At 37.8% G+C, this 17794-nt stretch overlaps 1 protein-coding gene across 1 annotated transcript in view; it reads left to right on the forward strand.

Annotated features, from left to right (window-relative positions):
• Positions 1-17794, forward strand: part of DCTN2-p50 (dynactin subunit 2) — a 42216-nt gene that overhangs the window by 4081 nt on the left and 20341 nt on the right. Inside the window, exon 2 of the mRNA XM_069834661.1 lies at positions 16115-16186. Coding sequence (XP_069690762.1) covers positions 16115-16186 — 72 coding nt within the window. The remainder of the gene's footprint in view (positions 1-16114; positions 16187-17794) is intronic.

A 17794-nucleotide genomic window follows, 5' to 3' on the forward strand; every position in this document is an offset into this window, starting at 1 on the left:
CATTCTTCTTCGATTCTAGTTGCTTGTTGAATTTCTCGAGCATGAGGCCACAATCAATGAACAGCATTATGAAAAAACTTTACAGAAACTGAGATGTGCCATTAAGTCAAAATACCCTGGAATGCTATCAAACGGTGTTATCCTTCTTCATGATAATGCCCACTCACATACTGCTAACTCCGTGAGGAATACAATTCAGAGATTTAGTTAGGAAACACTTCAACACTGACCCCTACAACGCAAATCTCTCCCCATGCGATTTTCACATTTTTGGAGAGTTGAAGAAAGACATTTGTGGACTTCGTTTTGCATCGGATGTGAAGACGTGTGTGACTGAGTAAAGAACTGGTTCAGTAGACAGCCCACAATCTTTTTCAAGAATGGGATTGATCGTCTTGTCTCGCAATGGGATAAATGTATGAACAGTTTTGGAGATTACTTTTGAGATAATAAATGTTCTATTATACTTTTGGCATCTGATCCGTTTTCATTTCACTGCCCCTCATAAAACTTACCATTAGTTCCAGAGCCTTCACTATATCTATTTTTTCGAAATATGAAACATGACAGTTAAGCGGTTGTACTTGGAACTACAGCACTATGTTGCCAGTTTGGCCAATTTGATGCTAGTTACCAGCCTTCGTTAGGTGGCTGACATTAAAGCTTTCATTTGCAATTCATGTGAAGGTATAAAAGAATACAAAAAATCGACAGAGAATGAAACACTGAACCTATTAATAGCTGACATTATGTACACAACAAATGACGCCAAGACAGCTATTGAGCACTCACCATGTGGAAACTGTAACTTGGCAACTGAACCATTGTTATCATATCAACCGGCCTTCCGTGCAATATAATAGGCCTATTCAGTTGTTTTTCCAGTCGTAGCACTAATGTCATGTTCCATCTTTAGCAAATACAAGTGCAGTATGACAGCATGATATCCCTTGTTCTACATTCCAACATGAACACGATCAGTCGATGGATATTTCAGTCAATATTTTTGCAGAATAAACTTTTCATATCGAATTATATACAGTAGTGTACATAGGCGCCGAATTGTAAAATTTATTGGGGGTGCTCACTCAGAAAAGGAAAACCACATTCAACTTTAATATAATTTATGTTGAAACTGTTGAAAGACCTTCTTCATTACAACAAACGACATTGTTAATTGGTAAACATAAACACTCTGTTCATACTCTGTTTAATCAATTATTTCATTATTAACAACACTACCATTTTTCATGTTTAATAAGATCTTAACATGTTGTATCATTAAAAAGAAAACGGCTTAGTGATATGAAGCTATAGGGTAGCCAGTGGGCAATACCCATAAAATAGTGTCAAGTTATTTTTTTTCTCCTTTTTCTGTTCCTGTTATTCCCAACTATAATGTATTTATTTATGTACAGTAAAGTTTACTAATTAAAAAAAATAATAATAATAAAAAAAATGTTGTGTCATAGAAGAGTGAACCTTTTGCGAATTACATTTTCATAGCAAATTATAGTCTGCCTGCGCATTTCATTTCTAGTGATGAACTCATTTGCTACTTCATCCAAATCTAAATGCAGAGCTTCTTCTCTGTAAGAATGAATGATATTTACATCATTCATTCACTGGTGACCCATGGTAGACCTAGTGTAGGTTTTAAGTATGGAGAGAGGTGTGATTGCTCAGCAGTAGAGGTAGACACTGGTATTGTAAGAACTAGTCTCATGAACTTAAGTTCTGGTAACATATCACGAAGAAAACCATCTTTCCGAAGGAGATGAAAAAGTCTGAAAATCTGTGATGTGGTGCAGTTTTGATCTTGCAATATCTAATAACATGCCCCTGTGTGTCGGCCCAGGTAGCGTAGTTGTTATAGCACTGGCCTTATGTGCTCGAGGTTGCGGGTTCGATCCCGGTCCAGGTCGATGGCATTTAAGTGTGTTTAAATGTGACAGGCTCGTCAGTAGATTTACTGGCATGTGAAAGAACTCCTATGGGACAAAATTCTGGCACACTGGCGATGCTGATATAACCTGAGCAGTTGAAAGCGTCGTTAAATAAAACATTTTTTTTTCTAATTAAGGACCTCTTCAGGTGAAGCCACTTAGCAGTGCTACTAATGACTCGTTTGTGGTGCTGCTAATGCACGTTTGAAGCCCTGCTTTACACTAGAGAATTTTTCAGTCTTCCAGTGAACAAGGACATAGAAGGAAATATGCTTTTGGCAAATATGCTCATATGGACAAAGAAAAGACGTAAAAATCGAAGAAGAGCCTGAGTCCATCCATTGATTTTGAAAAGACTGAATTGACTATTATTTTCATACTTCGTTGATGATTTACATCAGGACAATAAAAAGTTTTTTTTTTTTTTTTTTTTTCGTATTTTCGCATGTCTGAGAAATTTCAAGATTTTCTAGATGGAATTAACAATGAAGTTCGAAAAAAAGACATTGTGGCACAATATACTACTGTCGTGGTGGTGTAAGAAATTGGTGGCCCAACAGTTGATGTTAGGAGCGCCACAGATGCCACTAAAATAGTGGCATCACTGTGCCGCCGTGGGAAACCTACAATTTAATTCTTGGTATCGTGATGGGAAGCACTACTTTTACTGGCTGCCACCAGTGGCAAAACCAACCACTCATTTCGTCTGCAGCACCACTATTGTGACTGTGGCTGTATGCCCCCATTTATATCCATTATTCACAAGCGACAGCGCTTCTAAAAGTGACCTCATCTGAAGGGACTCTAAATCCAGACGTTTGAGATGGACAGGCATGTAGCACGTATGGGTGAATCCAGAAATGCATATAGAGTGTTGTGTATAATTATTAAGTTCATATGTAAATAAAGTCCACATGTACTTAATTAGGTTGATAAATTAGGTTTACTTTAAATAATGTCTTCCTTTACTTGTCTTATTATTATTCTTCTCACTATATCATTCACGTATTGATGTTATTGTTACTGTTGTAAAAATCATGTGAATGTCTTTTGTGTTAGATCAGTGGTTCCCAAAGTGGGGGCCGCGTAACGAGTTGAGGGGGATCGCGAGATGATTTACAAAATTGAACAAATACGCCTTATTAACATGATATATTATGTATTTAGAAACATGAACATAAACAACGTTAAACATAAACATCAAAAAAGTTTCTGTAGTTATAAAGTAAAATATAATTAATGCGGTAAATTTGTCTGTTCTTCAGAAAGTAGGTTCTTAAATCTGGTCTCTGTATTCAGTGATATCATTTACAAGTTCAAGCGGATTTCTCGCTTTTGTTTTGATGCCAGTCACAGACAAAAAACTTATTTTGTATAAATACAAGTTTCAGATGTTACCGATGTGATGCTCGAACCCAGGTATACCTGCAATTACCCAGGTACACCTGTAATTAAGCTTACCTGTATTAGTATTGATCACCTGGCCTTAAGCGTGGGCCTCTGGCCTTGCAGTTCGTTTAAGGATTATCCTTGATGTTAACCCACCTTGAACCTGACACTTAAAATTTGTAACATTAGAAAGTAAGAGAAGATTGCAGTATTGTATAGTTAACTTGTATTCTTTTTATTTGCAATTTATTTAGTTTATTGGCATTACGTGACTTTTGTACTTTGATATTACAAAGGAAGAAGCGCACCTATATCCTGTTTGTCATAAGAAATTACTGTATTTTTGCTCTTTTATGTAAAGTCACTATACCACAACTCATCCTGTTTACAGGATATCTTGTCATGACCTTATAAGGGATCGATGATATTTCAATGGTGAACAACCAATTGTAAAGCTATCTTCTTTCTGAAGTTCCAACCCCAAGCTAGAATCTTAACCAATCAGACGTTGTTATTTCGGGCGTATCCCTTTTTATAATTACTATAAAACCCCATGAATCTGGCTCATCACTCTCAATCGGCGGTACTTGGAAGAGACTACATTACGCTACTCCAGAGCCAGGAGGAGGGTGCAGACTATAGCTCAGAAGGTTCTCCAACGCCACGAATATTCTAAGTCCGAATATTCCCTTCACCACTTAGACGAATTCAGAGCTTGGCTACAAGAACGGGAGATGGCAATTCTACAACTTATATGTAAGTGGAAATTGTCCGTACTTGCTTAGCCAGATTCAGACTTTCTTTAAGGAAGGAACTTACGAAAGAAGTTAGCAACTTTTTCACTATACTAATGTAGAATTCTTTCAAATTATGTTTTATTATATTATATTCAGCATTATGTTTATTTTATTGTGTTTACTTATTATTGCAAGCGTGAAGCTGCAATTTGTGTGTTGAATAACCAACTCCTTTAAAATCTGTTCTTTTCCCGCTCCTTGGGATCCTCAGCAGTGATTATAGGATTGATAATTCGTTCACCTGGACTACCTTATCATCCCCTACTTATCCGATTCCCGGGGGCACGACATTTGGTGGCAGCGGTGTCAGATTTTAACAGGGGGTGGTTTATGTGTTTATTTTATTTATGTTTTATTTGTGTTTTTGAATTTTTATTAGTTGTTGTTTTGAATTTATTATCTAATGTGGTTGCATTGATTTAATTTTGTATGGCTTGTTTTCAATGTTGTTCGGGTGTATCCGAAGGTGATACAGAATTTACCGTCCCTTTTGTACATGTAATTGGGGTATCGCATCCTTTAGCTTTGGAAGGATCAAGCAATTACGCCCAAAGTTTAGTTGAGACATTTTTTAGAAAACATATTAATATTAATACGAATTTAATTCAAGAGCATCGTATGAAATTTGTTGCCTTGAAGGCAGGATCTCGCCTTGATATTGCCTTTGCAGGTAGACCGTTTAAAACTTTTAAGACACCAGCGTTAAAAACATACCGTTACGAACATTCGCAAGGGTTAGAGGTAATTTTCGAAGTAGATATACGACTAGTTATACGCTACGTACCACCAGAATTCGACTACCCTATTTTGGAAATCGAACGTACGGACTATCTTCCCCAGTATTGCCAGAGTGGTGAGTTTAGCGACGAATTGATAGCAGGATCGAGGGTGTCAATGCGCACATAAGCTGGTTGGGAGGAATTGAGTCAGCATAATAGCTCAAACCCCACCAACAAGCGTAGGTACACAGACCACGTAACTGTTGAACAGATGACCAGTAGACAGCAGCGTTGAATCCATACTTGACGAGTGGGAAGGTATCCATTAAATAACTAGTGTAATCAAATACCAACAAGATGCCGCAAGGAAACGATCCACCTGCATTAATTTCCAAAGACTTAAGCGTAACCAAATTAGTAGAGCCATGGAAAGGGGACTCGTATAGTATACCAGTTACCAGTTTCTTTGACCAAATTGAAAGAATTACCACCATGGGACGACTTACAGATAAAGATGCAGTTCAGATTGCCATATTGAAATTGCGAGGCACAGCGAGAACATATTATGACACCACACCTGAATTACAAGCAGTAGATATTTCTTTTAAAGACTTCAAGGAAAATTTTATTGCTAGATTTAAAGATAAGAGATCGATGCAATATCACTACTTAAAATTACAAAATGCCATGCAAGAAAAGCACGAATCACCAGAAGAATTTTGCGACAGAGTGCGAAGACTAAGCTTAAAGACAATAGTGCATGATCAGGATGCCAATACTAGAGAGATTTTGAAGCAGGAAGCAGATAGACGATTAGTTGCCGCATTCATACATGGTTTACGTGGAACTGTTGGCCGAGAAGTTAGATTTCAGGCACCCACTACAATTGATAATGCGCTACGAATAGCGAATCAAGTGTATCAAACGGAAAAGGATGAAGGTGCATCCGTTTTGAAGGAGCAAAAAGATAAGAAATTGTTTATGGTTCAAGCCCAAGCAGGGAACAGACAACAAAATTCGGGTAATTATCAAGCATGGAGCAACAACCGCAGATATGAGCCGAATTTCAACAGGGGATTCGCTCGCGGTCGAGATGTACGACCCGGGGGAAATTATACTAGGGGACAGTATAACGGGTCAAGGGGGCGAGGGTTAGCTCCGGGACGTGGAAATTCAAATAGTAACCGATCGAGCATCCAATGTTACAACTGTGGGATTATGGGTCACTATCAACGGGACTGTAGGAAGGGATCAGAGGGGCATCCGCGACAGTACCCAAACGGGATAGGTCCTACGAAGAAAACCCCGTCGTAGGAGCCGAATTACAGTCACACTCAGTTCTGGTAGCGCCGTCTGCTTTAAACGAGGTAGTTAGCGAGCCTCGGGTAGACTTAGAAATAGAGGGGAAAATTTGGGAATTCGTTGTGGATACCGGCGCCACAGTATCATTAATTAAACCCACAGTAAGCTCAGCGCTAATTACAGAATCTGATGTAGTGATCAGGGGTGCAAACGGGCAAAAGGTAAAAACATTTGGAACCCAGACGGTCAAATTCCTTATGGGAAGTGAGCAATTTGAATTTAAATTTGTGATAAGCGACATACGAATCAGCGCCGCAGGCATCATAGGGATGGATTTTTTGCGCTATGTTGGTGCGCGTATAGACGTCCAGTCGAACTCCTTGGTAATAGGCAGGCAAACTGTGACATTGATCAACACTGATCTACAATCGTGCAATGTCGCATCAGTGTCTGGAAAATCGGGTTCTGTGTCTGCAATGGCCTCGCAGTCATCGACTCACGATCAGCTTGACTGGAGCGGACCTATCTTGCTAGCCGAGTCCGTTGTCTTACCACCACATACAGTAAAAATAGTCCGAGGTAAGGTTATGGGACGCCATAATCTTAGTTGTAACCCAAAGACCTCTCAAGTGCTATTGGTAGAACCAACCAGTGATCAGGATGGGCTACCTGGAATTCATGTAGCACGCAGCATTAGTCAACTTGGTAATTTTAGGACAATTGTCAATGATGCTCGGGGACATAGTTCCCTTGTGGATGATCACGGATCGGGATACGTTCGAAAAGTCTCCATGAATGGCCAGAAAAATTGTGATCGTAATAAAAGTAATAATTGTGTTCCTCATTGTAATGCAAGTGGCCAAGAAAATTTCCCTACCAACATAAAAGGTCTTTCCCAAAGCAAAAACCCCTCACCGGATAAATTAGTCGGTTCGGACGAACAATCCCTTATGATACTGTCTGTGAATGGTGCGGCAGAGTCGGCGTTTGCAACTGGAAAGTTGGACGACCGACCGGTGCTGAATAAGGAGACTATAATTCCCGTGAATAGTCAAGGTCAAGTTAGGCAGATAAATAATTGTGAACACCAGTTGTGTGAAAGTTCAACATTTGATGATAATGGTGAGATTTTATTTTGCTCACGATCGTCAGAACAGGGGGTGAATGTAGGGTTGAATAGAGAACTAAAATTAGAGGAAAAATTAGTTATGGAAAACGCACCACATGAAGCTGTTAATGTATTAAAGTGTGAGAAAATTTTAGGTTACGTACCTATTCAAATTGTTAATTTTTCGCCCGAACCTGTGAGTTTAGTCAAACACCGTGTTATAGGAGAAGCTAGTGTAGCAAACCTAGGTGTTGATCAAGAATCAGAAATCGCTAATGAGATGAATAACAGTAATAGGACCGTGAATATGATTGACCGGGAAACAAAGCGAACATGGAACACAAATCGACGTAGGGCTAAAGACAATTATGTACCAGAATTATGGGAATTTGAGAAATTTTTAGATGAAAAATTAGGGCACTTACAGGGCAAAGATAGGAGACTTATGATAGCCGTCTTACGAAAGTATAAGCATTTGTTTTACGTCGAAGGAAGTCCAGAAATAGGCTGTGCTAGTGAAGTGAAGCATTCCATAAATACCGGAGATGCTTTACCAGTGAAGAAGAATCCTTATAGAATTCCCCACGCGTTAAAATCGGTGGTGGAAGAACAAATTAATGACATGTTAGATAAGAAAATTATTGAACCCAGTACTTCACCATGGGCAAGTCCTATTGTACTTGTACCCAAGAAATCTCAAGATGGAACTGTAAAGCACAGATTGTGTATTGATTATCGGGGATTAAATGCCGTTACAAAGTCAGATGCTTATCCCCTCCCTAACATTGTAGAGACGTTAGATTCTCTAGGGAAATGTAAAGTATTTTCTGTATTGGATCTGGCTTCTGGTTACTTGCAAATACCAATTGATGAAAAAGACAAAGAGAAAACTGCTTTTACGTGTCACATGGGACACTATCAGTATAATAGAATGCCTTTCGGCTTGCAGAATGCTCCCAGCACGTTTATGAGATGTATTGATTTCCTATTAATGGGCCTGAAAGGGACCATTTGTTTGGCTTATCTTGATGATATCTTGATAATGAGTGAAGATATCGCCACTCATGTGAAGAATTTAGAAAAGGTGTTTGTAAAATTGCAAGAAATTAATTTCAAAATTCAGCCATCTAAGTGTACTTTTGCAACGGATCAGGTTGAGTACCTAGGTCATATTGTATCGCGAGAAGGTGTGAAGCCCGATCCACAGAAAATCAAAGCCATTCGGGACTATCCGCAACCAAGATCAGTTAGAGATATTCGTTCTTTTGTAGGCTTAGCATCCTATTATCGACGACACATCCCTAATTTTGCCGCTATTGCTAAACCTTTAACAATGTTAACTAGGAAAGATGTTGAATTTAAATGGGGGACTAGTCAGGAAGAAGCCTTCCGAGAACTAAAGGCAAAATTAAGTACAGAACCATTGTTGAGTTATCCTGATTTTTCATTACCGTTCATTGTAACTACAGACGCATCACAGGAAGCCGTAGGCGCTGTCCTATCACAGAAAATAAATGGAGAAGAGAAACCAGTTGCTTATTGCAGCAGACAGTTGAATGCCGCTGAAAGAAATTATAGCTGCACTGAAAGGGAACTTCTTGCAGTCATTTTTGCTACGAAGCAATTCAGATGTTATCTGTACGGGAGAAAATTTACTCTCCACACAGATCACGCAGCCCTCAGATGGTTATTTAACTTAAAAGATCCGAGTTCGAGGCTCACTAGATGGAGTCTACGACTAGCGGAGTTTGATTATGAAGTGATTCACAAACCAGGCAAAAAGTTACCTCATGCAGACGCCTTAAGCCGACATGTTGGTATTGTGACCTCAGACTCAGAATTTAATTTAACCGAAGAATTGATTTTGTCAGAACAGTTAGCCGATGATCAGCTGATTAGGTTAATTGAATTTGATGACTTCCATAAAGATAATAATGGGTTATTGTGTAGGCATCCCCCTGCACACGGGATACAAGTTGTCATTCCGCGTTCGCTAATAGCAACAGTGATAAAGCATTATCACGATAATACTTTTATGGCTCATCAAGGTACCAAGAGGACTATTGCAGCCATAAAACTTAAGTATTGGTGGCCGACCATGAGTAGTGACATTCAAGAGTATATAGGCTCATGTGATAAGTGTGCTAAACGGAAAATTGGAAAATCTCAAAGAGCACCATTAGGAGATGCGGTAGCAGCCGACGATTTCATGGATACTGTATCGCTGGACATTGTCGGACCTTTACCTACTACAGAATCTGGGAATAAATACTTATTAACTTTTGTTGATCATTTCACCAGATTTTGTGAGGCTATCCCTATTCCGGACCAAAGTGCAGAGACAGTCGCAAAAGAATTTGTGACCAAAATTATAGCACAATGGGGGACACCCAATCGCTTGTTGACTGATCAGGGAACCCAATTCACTTCAAAATTATTTTCTGAAACGTGTAGATTATTGATGATTAAGAAAATTCAGACTACCTCGTACCATCCACAAAGTAATGGAGTATGCGAGAGGATGCATAAATTATTAGTTGATATGTTATCACATTATGTTCATAAAGATGGGAAGAATTGGGATAAATTTGTACCCTATGCTATTATGGCGTATAGAGCCACACCACATACAGTAACTACGTTTAGCCCATATTATTTAGTTTTTGGCCGACATATGAAGTTACCCATTGAAGATCGCTTCATTCAAGTAAAACGAAATTTGGGAAGAAAACAAAATTCTTATGATTCCTATGAGGCACATGTGAAATTATTAGCAGATAGAATTCGAGTTGCATCTCAAGTAGTGCGACAACAATCCAAAAGGGGTCATGAACAGTCCAAAGCTCACTATGACAAGCGAGCAAGGGAGCGCGAATTTAATGCAGGAGACATAGTATATCTCTATGACCCCGTAGCTTCCAGAAGTAAAGCTAAGAAATTCGCATATCATTGGACTGGACCATTTGAGATAATTGAGAAATTATCTAACCTGGTTTACACCGTCAAAATTAGTGAAGAGAAATGTATAAACGTTCACATAAATAGACTTAAGGAATGCAATAGCAGACATATGTCAAGTAATGATGCTACGGTAATAATAAGCCCGCCTAGCATAACGAGTGAAGAAAGAAATGAGGAAACCCCAGAACAAAATATGGAGCCCGCTAATGATGAATTATCAGAGACAGCCAAGAAGAAGCAAAAGGCAGTAAATAAACGTTGTGACGATAGTGATAAAGATTGGGAGCCGGGGACCTCTGTTAGACGTCAAAATAAGGATAAAGAAACTATTACTAGCCCATATAAATTACGCGATCGAGGAAATCAGCCTAGAAAGTATACTTTTGATTCAGATGAGGAAATTGATGATGTACAAGATGATAATGGTGAAACCAATGTAGCAAATAGTGAATTAAATAATGAACCGAGTCACGATCAGGTAGATATTACCGAGGAAGTTAATATAGTGCCGTTTAATAATGCAGTATTGCAATATCCCTTACGTAATAGGTTACGACGCATATGTGAGGATGTAACGGAGTAGAGCACATTTTGGAGTTGTGTATGACGTAACATTCCATGCATGATGTAGTTGGGACTATCGTGCTGGCCGGTAGAGTTCGCCTGAATAATACTCAGCCGCAGCATCGAGCCAAATTATTTTTGAAATTTAATTTTAAATTTTATATGTCCATTTCTACGATTGATATTAACCTATCGAAATTTGTTACTTTTGCTCTAACTCCATGTAATAAGAATGTTATAGGAAACGCGCTTAGGCCCCTATAACCGTAAAGAGTTCTGAATACTCGGTTAGGATTTAAATAAATATAGTATATCTATATTTTAGGTATAAGTAAGTACAGTAGCTTGTATTTTGTTTTTACAGTGCTTGCCGTTTGTTTTACAAGGACACTTACGAAGGACTCAAGACAACCAGACGCAGACTTGGCCTTAGACAAGGGGGCAGTGTTTTTGAAAGATCGAGACGTCCTTCTGACAGGCGACAAGTGGACCATAGTCGTAAACATTAACTTAGAGGTATACCGTAATCTAATTGTACGAATCCGGGAAATATTAGAAGAAGCTAGACAAGAGATTCCTAGAATAATGTTCGGACGATTGACTGTGCTATGGACCGAACTAGACAGAGTTGGGGACATAGTAGATAACCTAGCAGATGAACTACTAGATATAACAAAACTTTTACCAGAACCAGATACAAGTTTTCAATTACAGGTATCCTCAGTACAAGATCAAAATCGGACACGACGAGGACTTATAGATGTGGTAGGCTATACATTAAAGTATCTATTCGGAACTATGGATTCTCGGGACTTACATAATATTAACCATGTAATAGATCAGTTGCAGGGATTTCAACAAAAGATATTACACGTAGAAGAACACCAATTAACTTGGATTAAAACGTTAGACCAAGAAACCCATTTGAATGCTCAAAACACTATCAAATTAGCAGAAGTATTAAGAGACTCTATTTCAAACTTTTCAATAGGATTAAGTAGAGTACAGACAGATGTACGCGACGTCCAACAATTAATTAAGAAACAGACTACTTATAGTGCTATGATTCGAGAAGTAGAAATGGCAGTATTTGAAATAAAAACTTGCCTTGCACAGACATTAACCGCGTTGGATATGACATCTTTAGGCAAATTATCCACGTCATTAATCCGACCCCATAACTTATCAGATATTTTACAACAAGTTTCATTAAAATTGACCTCAGGGACATCTATGATAACTACGACTACCGTTGAGGATATGTATATTTACTACGATTTAGCCACAGTACATGCAGCAGCCACATCAGATAGTATTAGACTATTCATTGATATTCCATTAAAAGCAGCAGATCGTCATTTTGAATTATATCGATTACATCCCTTGCCTTTCTTCCATAAAACTCTCCAAAAACATATGGTTATTGACATACAAGAAACATATCTGGCTGTATCAGAGGACCGACAATTTTTCACAACCTTTTCTGATGTTATGCTAAGTAAGTGTGTAAAGAGTTATTTCACCATCTGCCCTTCCGATTATACATTGTATAGGCAAAACCAGCCCAGCTGTGCTATAGCCTTGTTTCTTGGTAAGGCAGAAGCCATAAGAGAACATTGTAGCAGGTTGATTTTGAATCACCCATTTCCAGCTGTGTGGATACGTTCACCAGATCACCGGTTCTGGGTCTATAGTCTGTATCAACCCACAGAGGTAACACTACGTTGTTATACCCCTGGCTTTGAGTATACAGCTTCCGAAAACAAAGTCATGAACTTAAAGTTGGAGAACACCGGTATAATTAGTAACAGCTCTACCTGCTACATCCATTCTGAATCATTTAAATTATTTCCACATTCTTCAGGAAGAAGCGAATTTAACCTACGCACTAATTTGCATATAGTATTGCCGGACATCAAAGACTTGCTAAATAGTGACGAAGAAAATGTACTAATTAATAAATTACCACAAGCTATGTCAGATGAGGCAATAATGACATTGAATACAGTGATAGCAAAAAGTGAAGCTGTTCAATTGAGACAAAATTTCGACGTATCAGGTCTTACTTCAGAATTAAAAAGTAAGCCTAATAGCTCCGAAAAAGCAACAGTAAATGTGTTTTTAATTACTATAGTGGCTTTAATGACATTGACGTTATTGGTTGTAGTATTTAAACGGAAGTTATTGAGTTGCTTCCAGCACGCACGCCAGCGTTACTCAGTTCTCACAGATCCAAGGCCGACACCACGTGCTCGACGTCAGGCGCAACGGAACGAGGTAGCAATGAACCTCGACGAGCTAAACGAAGAGGAAGTAACAACATCGGATCCGGACCCGAAGGAGCAACAGGCCGCTTCGAACCGGGGATCCGCCCAATTGTTTGTACGCCACTAACGTCCGTCAACAAGTACAAGATAAAGAAGTCAGATATGTAAAGCAAGTTGCCTGAAGACATTTTGTATAAGTATAATTAGTTTATTTCACAGAGGAAGTGGTGATATGACGACTACTAAAGACATTTTAATAATTAACAGTCTGACCACATCCTGTTGAAACTTGGGAACCTAATGATAATTCCCAGGCTTTTGATGTTTACTAAGATTATCATTTGAGTTTTGTATGTTTTATTGTAACCATTTTCTTAAAATGTTTGTTTGAGTATACCCAAACATTTTGAAAGGTGAGAGTAATGTGATGCTCGAACCCAGGTATACCTGCAATTACCCAGGTACACCTGTAATTAAGCTTACCTGTATTAGTATTGATCACCTGGCCTTAAGCGTGGGCCTCTGGCCTTGCAGTTCGTTTAAGGATTATCCTTGATGTTAACCCACCTTGAACCTGACACTTAAAATTTGTAACATTAGAAAGTAAGAGAAGATTGCAGTATTGTATAGTTAACTTGTATTCTTTTTATTTGCAATTTATTTAGTTTATTGGCATTACGTGACTTTTGTACTTTGATATTACAAAGGAAGAAGCGCACCTATATCCTGTTTGTCATAAGAAATTACTGTATTTTTGCTCTTTTATGTAAAGTCACTATACCACAACTCATCCTGTTTACAGGATATCTTGTCATGACCTTATAAGGGATCGATGATATTTCAATGGTGAACAACCAATTGTAAAGCTATCTTCTTTCTGAAGTTCCAACCCCAAGCTAGAATCTTAACCAATCAGACGTTGTTATTTCGGGCGTATCCCTTTTTATAATTACTATAAAACCCCATGAATCTGGCTCATCACTCTCAATCGGCGGTACTTGGAAGAGACTACATTACGCTACTCCAGAGCCAGGAGGAGGGTGCAGACTATAGCTCAGAAGGTTCTCCAACGCCACGAATATTCTAAGTCCGAATATTCCCTTCACCACTTAGACGAATTCAGAGCTTGGCTACAAGAACGGGAGATGGCAATTCTACAACTTATATGTAAGTGGAAATTGTCCGTACTTGCTTAGCCAGATTCAGACTTTCTTTAAGGAAGGAACTTACGAAAGAAGTTAGCAACTTTTTCACTATACTAATGTAGAATTCTTTCAAATTATGTTTTATTATATTATATTCAGCATTATGTTTATTTTATTGTGTTTACTTATTATTGCAAGCGTGAAGCTGCAATTTGTGTGTTGAATAACCAACTCCTTTAAAATCTGTTCTTTTCCCGCTCCTTGGGATCCTCAGCAGTGATTATAGGATTGATAATTCGTTCACCTGGACTACCTTATCATCCCCTACTTATCCGATTCCCGGGGGCACGACACCGAAAATTGAAGAGCTTCATTTGCAAGCACAAGGTATTCTTGAATTCTTTTGATTCAGAACTGTGTCTATGCTATACTAATACGTACATATTTCAGTGAATTTTTCCTTCATACATAGGCCTATGTATGAACGCAACCATCTAAAAACAGATTCAGTATCAATCTGTGACTGCCATAATTGTTTTAAGGTTCTTCTGGTAAATGCTCAAGAAGTTGTTCTTCAAAACTCTGCCAATTTAATTGCATTTATACAAAAGCAAACTTGGTATTTGTTGTATTGCTAATACAAAGCTAAATTTTTGATGATTTTTTACTGCATTAGAATATATCAAATTTCTTGTTGTCAAGTGATGTTGATCAGAAATCAAGTTTCTATTTTATTTTTTTGTAATTGGTTTATTTTACGACGCTTTATCAACTGCTATGGTTTTCTAGTACCTGATTGAATTGTAGGTGATAATGCCAGCAAAATGAACCCAGAATCCAGTGCCATAAGTTACTTCAGCATTTGCTCTTAATGGGTTGAGGGAAAACCCCAGAAAGAACCTCAATCAGGATATGAACTTGGGACCAGCCTAACGTTCAGGCGTGCTAACCATTACTCCACAGCGGTAGGCATCAGTTTCTTCATAAATATATTAGGTAACAGATAGCACTAGTACAATTTTCGATTTGTATTGAACTATACTGCAATGCCAATGTACTAGAAATGATGTTTACATAATATTTCGTGTCATTGTTGCACCATATACTTCTATTTTGTCATTCTTTGGGTGGTTATGCACTGCTTTTGAGTAAAATTATCGTTGTTTTCGATTTTACAGGGATGTGTATTTTTCGAATGGAGTTAAGTACGTGTATGGTATGGTACAGCAGTGGGAGAGGGTCACAAACAAAACCCTTGCCGAAAAGTGGGTCTCGCCTTTAGGAAGTTTGGGAACCACTGTGTTAGATTATGTGATACTGCCACCTGTTATATGCCAATTGGCAACACATTTTCTACAATCCCTTCCTTGATCCCAGAATTTCTGCTGTCTCCTTTCAACACACACTGCTGGTCGCCAAAAACTGATCGCACCGCTCAATTCTTTACAATCTTAAATGCCAGAGGTTCCTTATTGTACACACAGTTTCTTTGTGCATACCACTATACAACCTGAGCTCGCTTAGAAGTCGTCATTTTAGAAATAATTTATTATTGTAACACCAATGTTGTTCTGGTGTGTGCTACAGCATCTCCACGTAAACTTTGTGAGTTTCTGCTTCTATTCTGTCTAGAACCACAGCTATATAACCTGAAATGTGAAAATGATAAGATGTTCTAAATATTGGAGTTTAATGTTGAACGCAGTATATTGTATTGCAACCTCATAATTACCAGTAAATTATATATTTTTAATAAATGAGTTAGGCAGTTGGCATACAATGGGCAGAAAGCAGTATTTGTCTTACATCAAATTACGACTTATGCATTTTAACAGATAATATTAAATTGATAGCATGCATTGTTTTAGTAGACTCTCTTGTTTTATTTAAATTAATTCTGTGATTGTTCTTCACAGGCATATGACCAACCTGATGTGTATGAGACAACAGACTTACCAGAATCTGATCAGAACACTGACTACTACGAGGTAATGAATATAAGATATAAATTAACAATTTTGGGTTAAGTTAGGCCTATATTAGATAGGGAACAGCATTAGTTTATGTCTAAGATCATCTCCATATTCACTGAATTGGTTTTCATATTTTCTGCTTTGTTTGTTGCTTTGTCTGTCATATATCTCTGTAATCTTATGAGATGTCCTGCAGGATGTGTGCCGGTAAAACAGGAGCAGCCATATTCACGAATAGTTAATAAGATCAAAATTTTATTGTTCCATTTTGAATCTTGCGTACACTAATTTTAACACTTGAATATAAGTAATTGATTAACTAGCGGACTTACTCATGTTAATAATTAACACGAGTAAGTCCGCTAGTTAATCAATTACTTTTATTGTTCCTTCAAGAAGTTCTCTTTTAGAAATTGATTTCGATATGTTTTCATTTAGAGTGGTGATTATAAATATTATATTTTAATAGACATTTGTGCAATTACTTTTTTCCTCAAACGTGCTTATTCACAGATCAAAAATACTTTATGACTGGCATAGCTTGTGGGAAGGACTCAAAGACTGCATGTGATTATCTGATCTGTTGTGCCACATTGCTGACAGTGGAGATTAAACACACATCAAATAACAGAGTTTATTTTATTTATTTATCTATTTATTATTGAACATAACAGGCAAAACCCAATTACAATGTTCAAGACTGACAAAGTAATTTATAAAACATAAACAAGGAAAAGGAAACCAACTACATTGTCGATTAGCATATTACACTAGTCAGACTTCAGATGTATACAAACAATTATTCATCCTTTGACACATATCGTCCAGTGAGATGTACTGCCTGATAATAGAGGTACATACCTATCAGCCAGAACCTTAATCAGAGGATGTCTCCTACGTCTTTGTATATTATAGTATAGAACTTTATCTGTACCACGATTGAATCCATCTTCGAATCTGGTAGCAACACTTAGATCACTTTACCTTTGTGTACTTGAAAGAAAGCTTTCTTGATAGTGATATGCCAGTGTATATTATGAACATGTAATATCTTCTTTAAGTATTTCATAGGGATCTTTTTTCTTCTTTAATATTGACTATTATTAAATAAAGAAATTTCAATGTCTTTACTATTCATCCATGTGACTGCCATGGTGGCTCAAGCCAGAGGGTTTGAGTTCAGCTCCAGGTGATTTATCCTGAATTTGTGACTTGTGTTGAAAAAGCCTGTGGTCCAGACAACACAATACTTTTCTCAGGGTATTTTGGTTCCCCTGTGACATCCTAACAATTCTCCACTACCACCATCATCTTCATTTGTTACGAGTGTGTTGTAGACTCACCATCTGTGTTGCACTCTGGATAGTCTGATGAACTAATGCTCTATGCATCTCAGCACTATATGACCGAAGCTTGTAGAGTTGGCCGAATAACGGTAAATTAAGGACCCTACCAATGCAAAAAAAAATTTAAAATAAATAAAATAAGCTATTGAGTCATGTTAATCAGATCAGTATAATACACTTCTTCAATTGTGATAATGGGATCAGCCATTTGATTTCCATAGTCTAATTAAACATAATCCTTTTTTCAATCTGATTGGCTACTGTCAACCTTGTGGAA

The sequence above is a fragment of the Periplaneta americana genome, chromosome 9 (assembly GCF_040183065.1).
Source record: "Periplaneta americana isolate PAMFEO1 chromosome 9, P.americana_PAMFEO1_priV1, whole genome shotgun sequence".
Lineage (NCBI taxonomy): Eukaryota > Metazoa > Arthropoda > Insecta > Blattodea > Blattidae > Periplaneta > Periplaneta americana.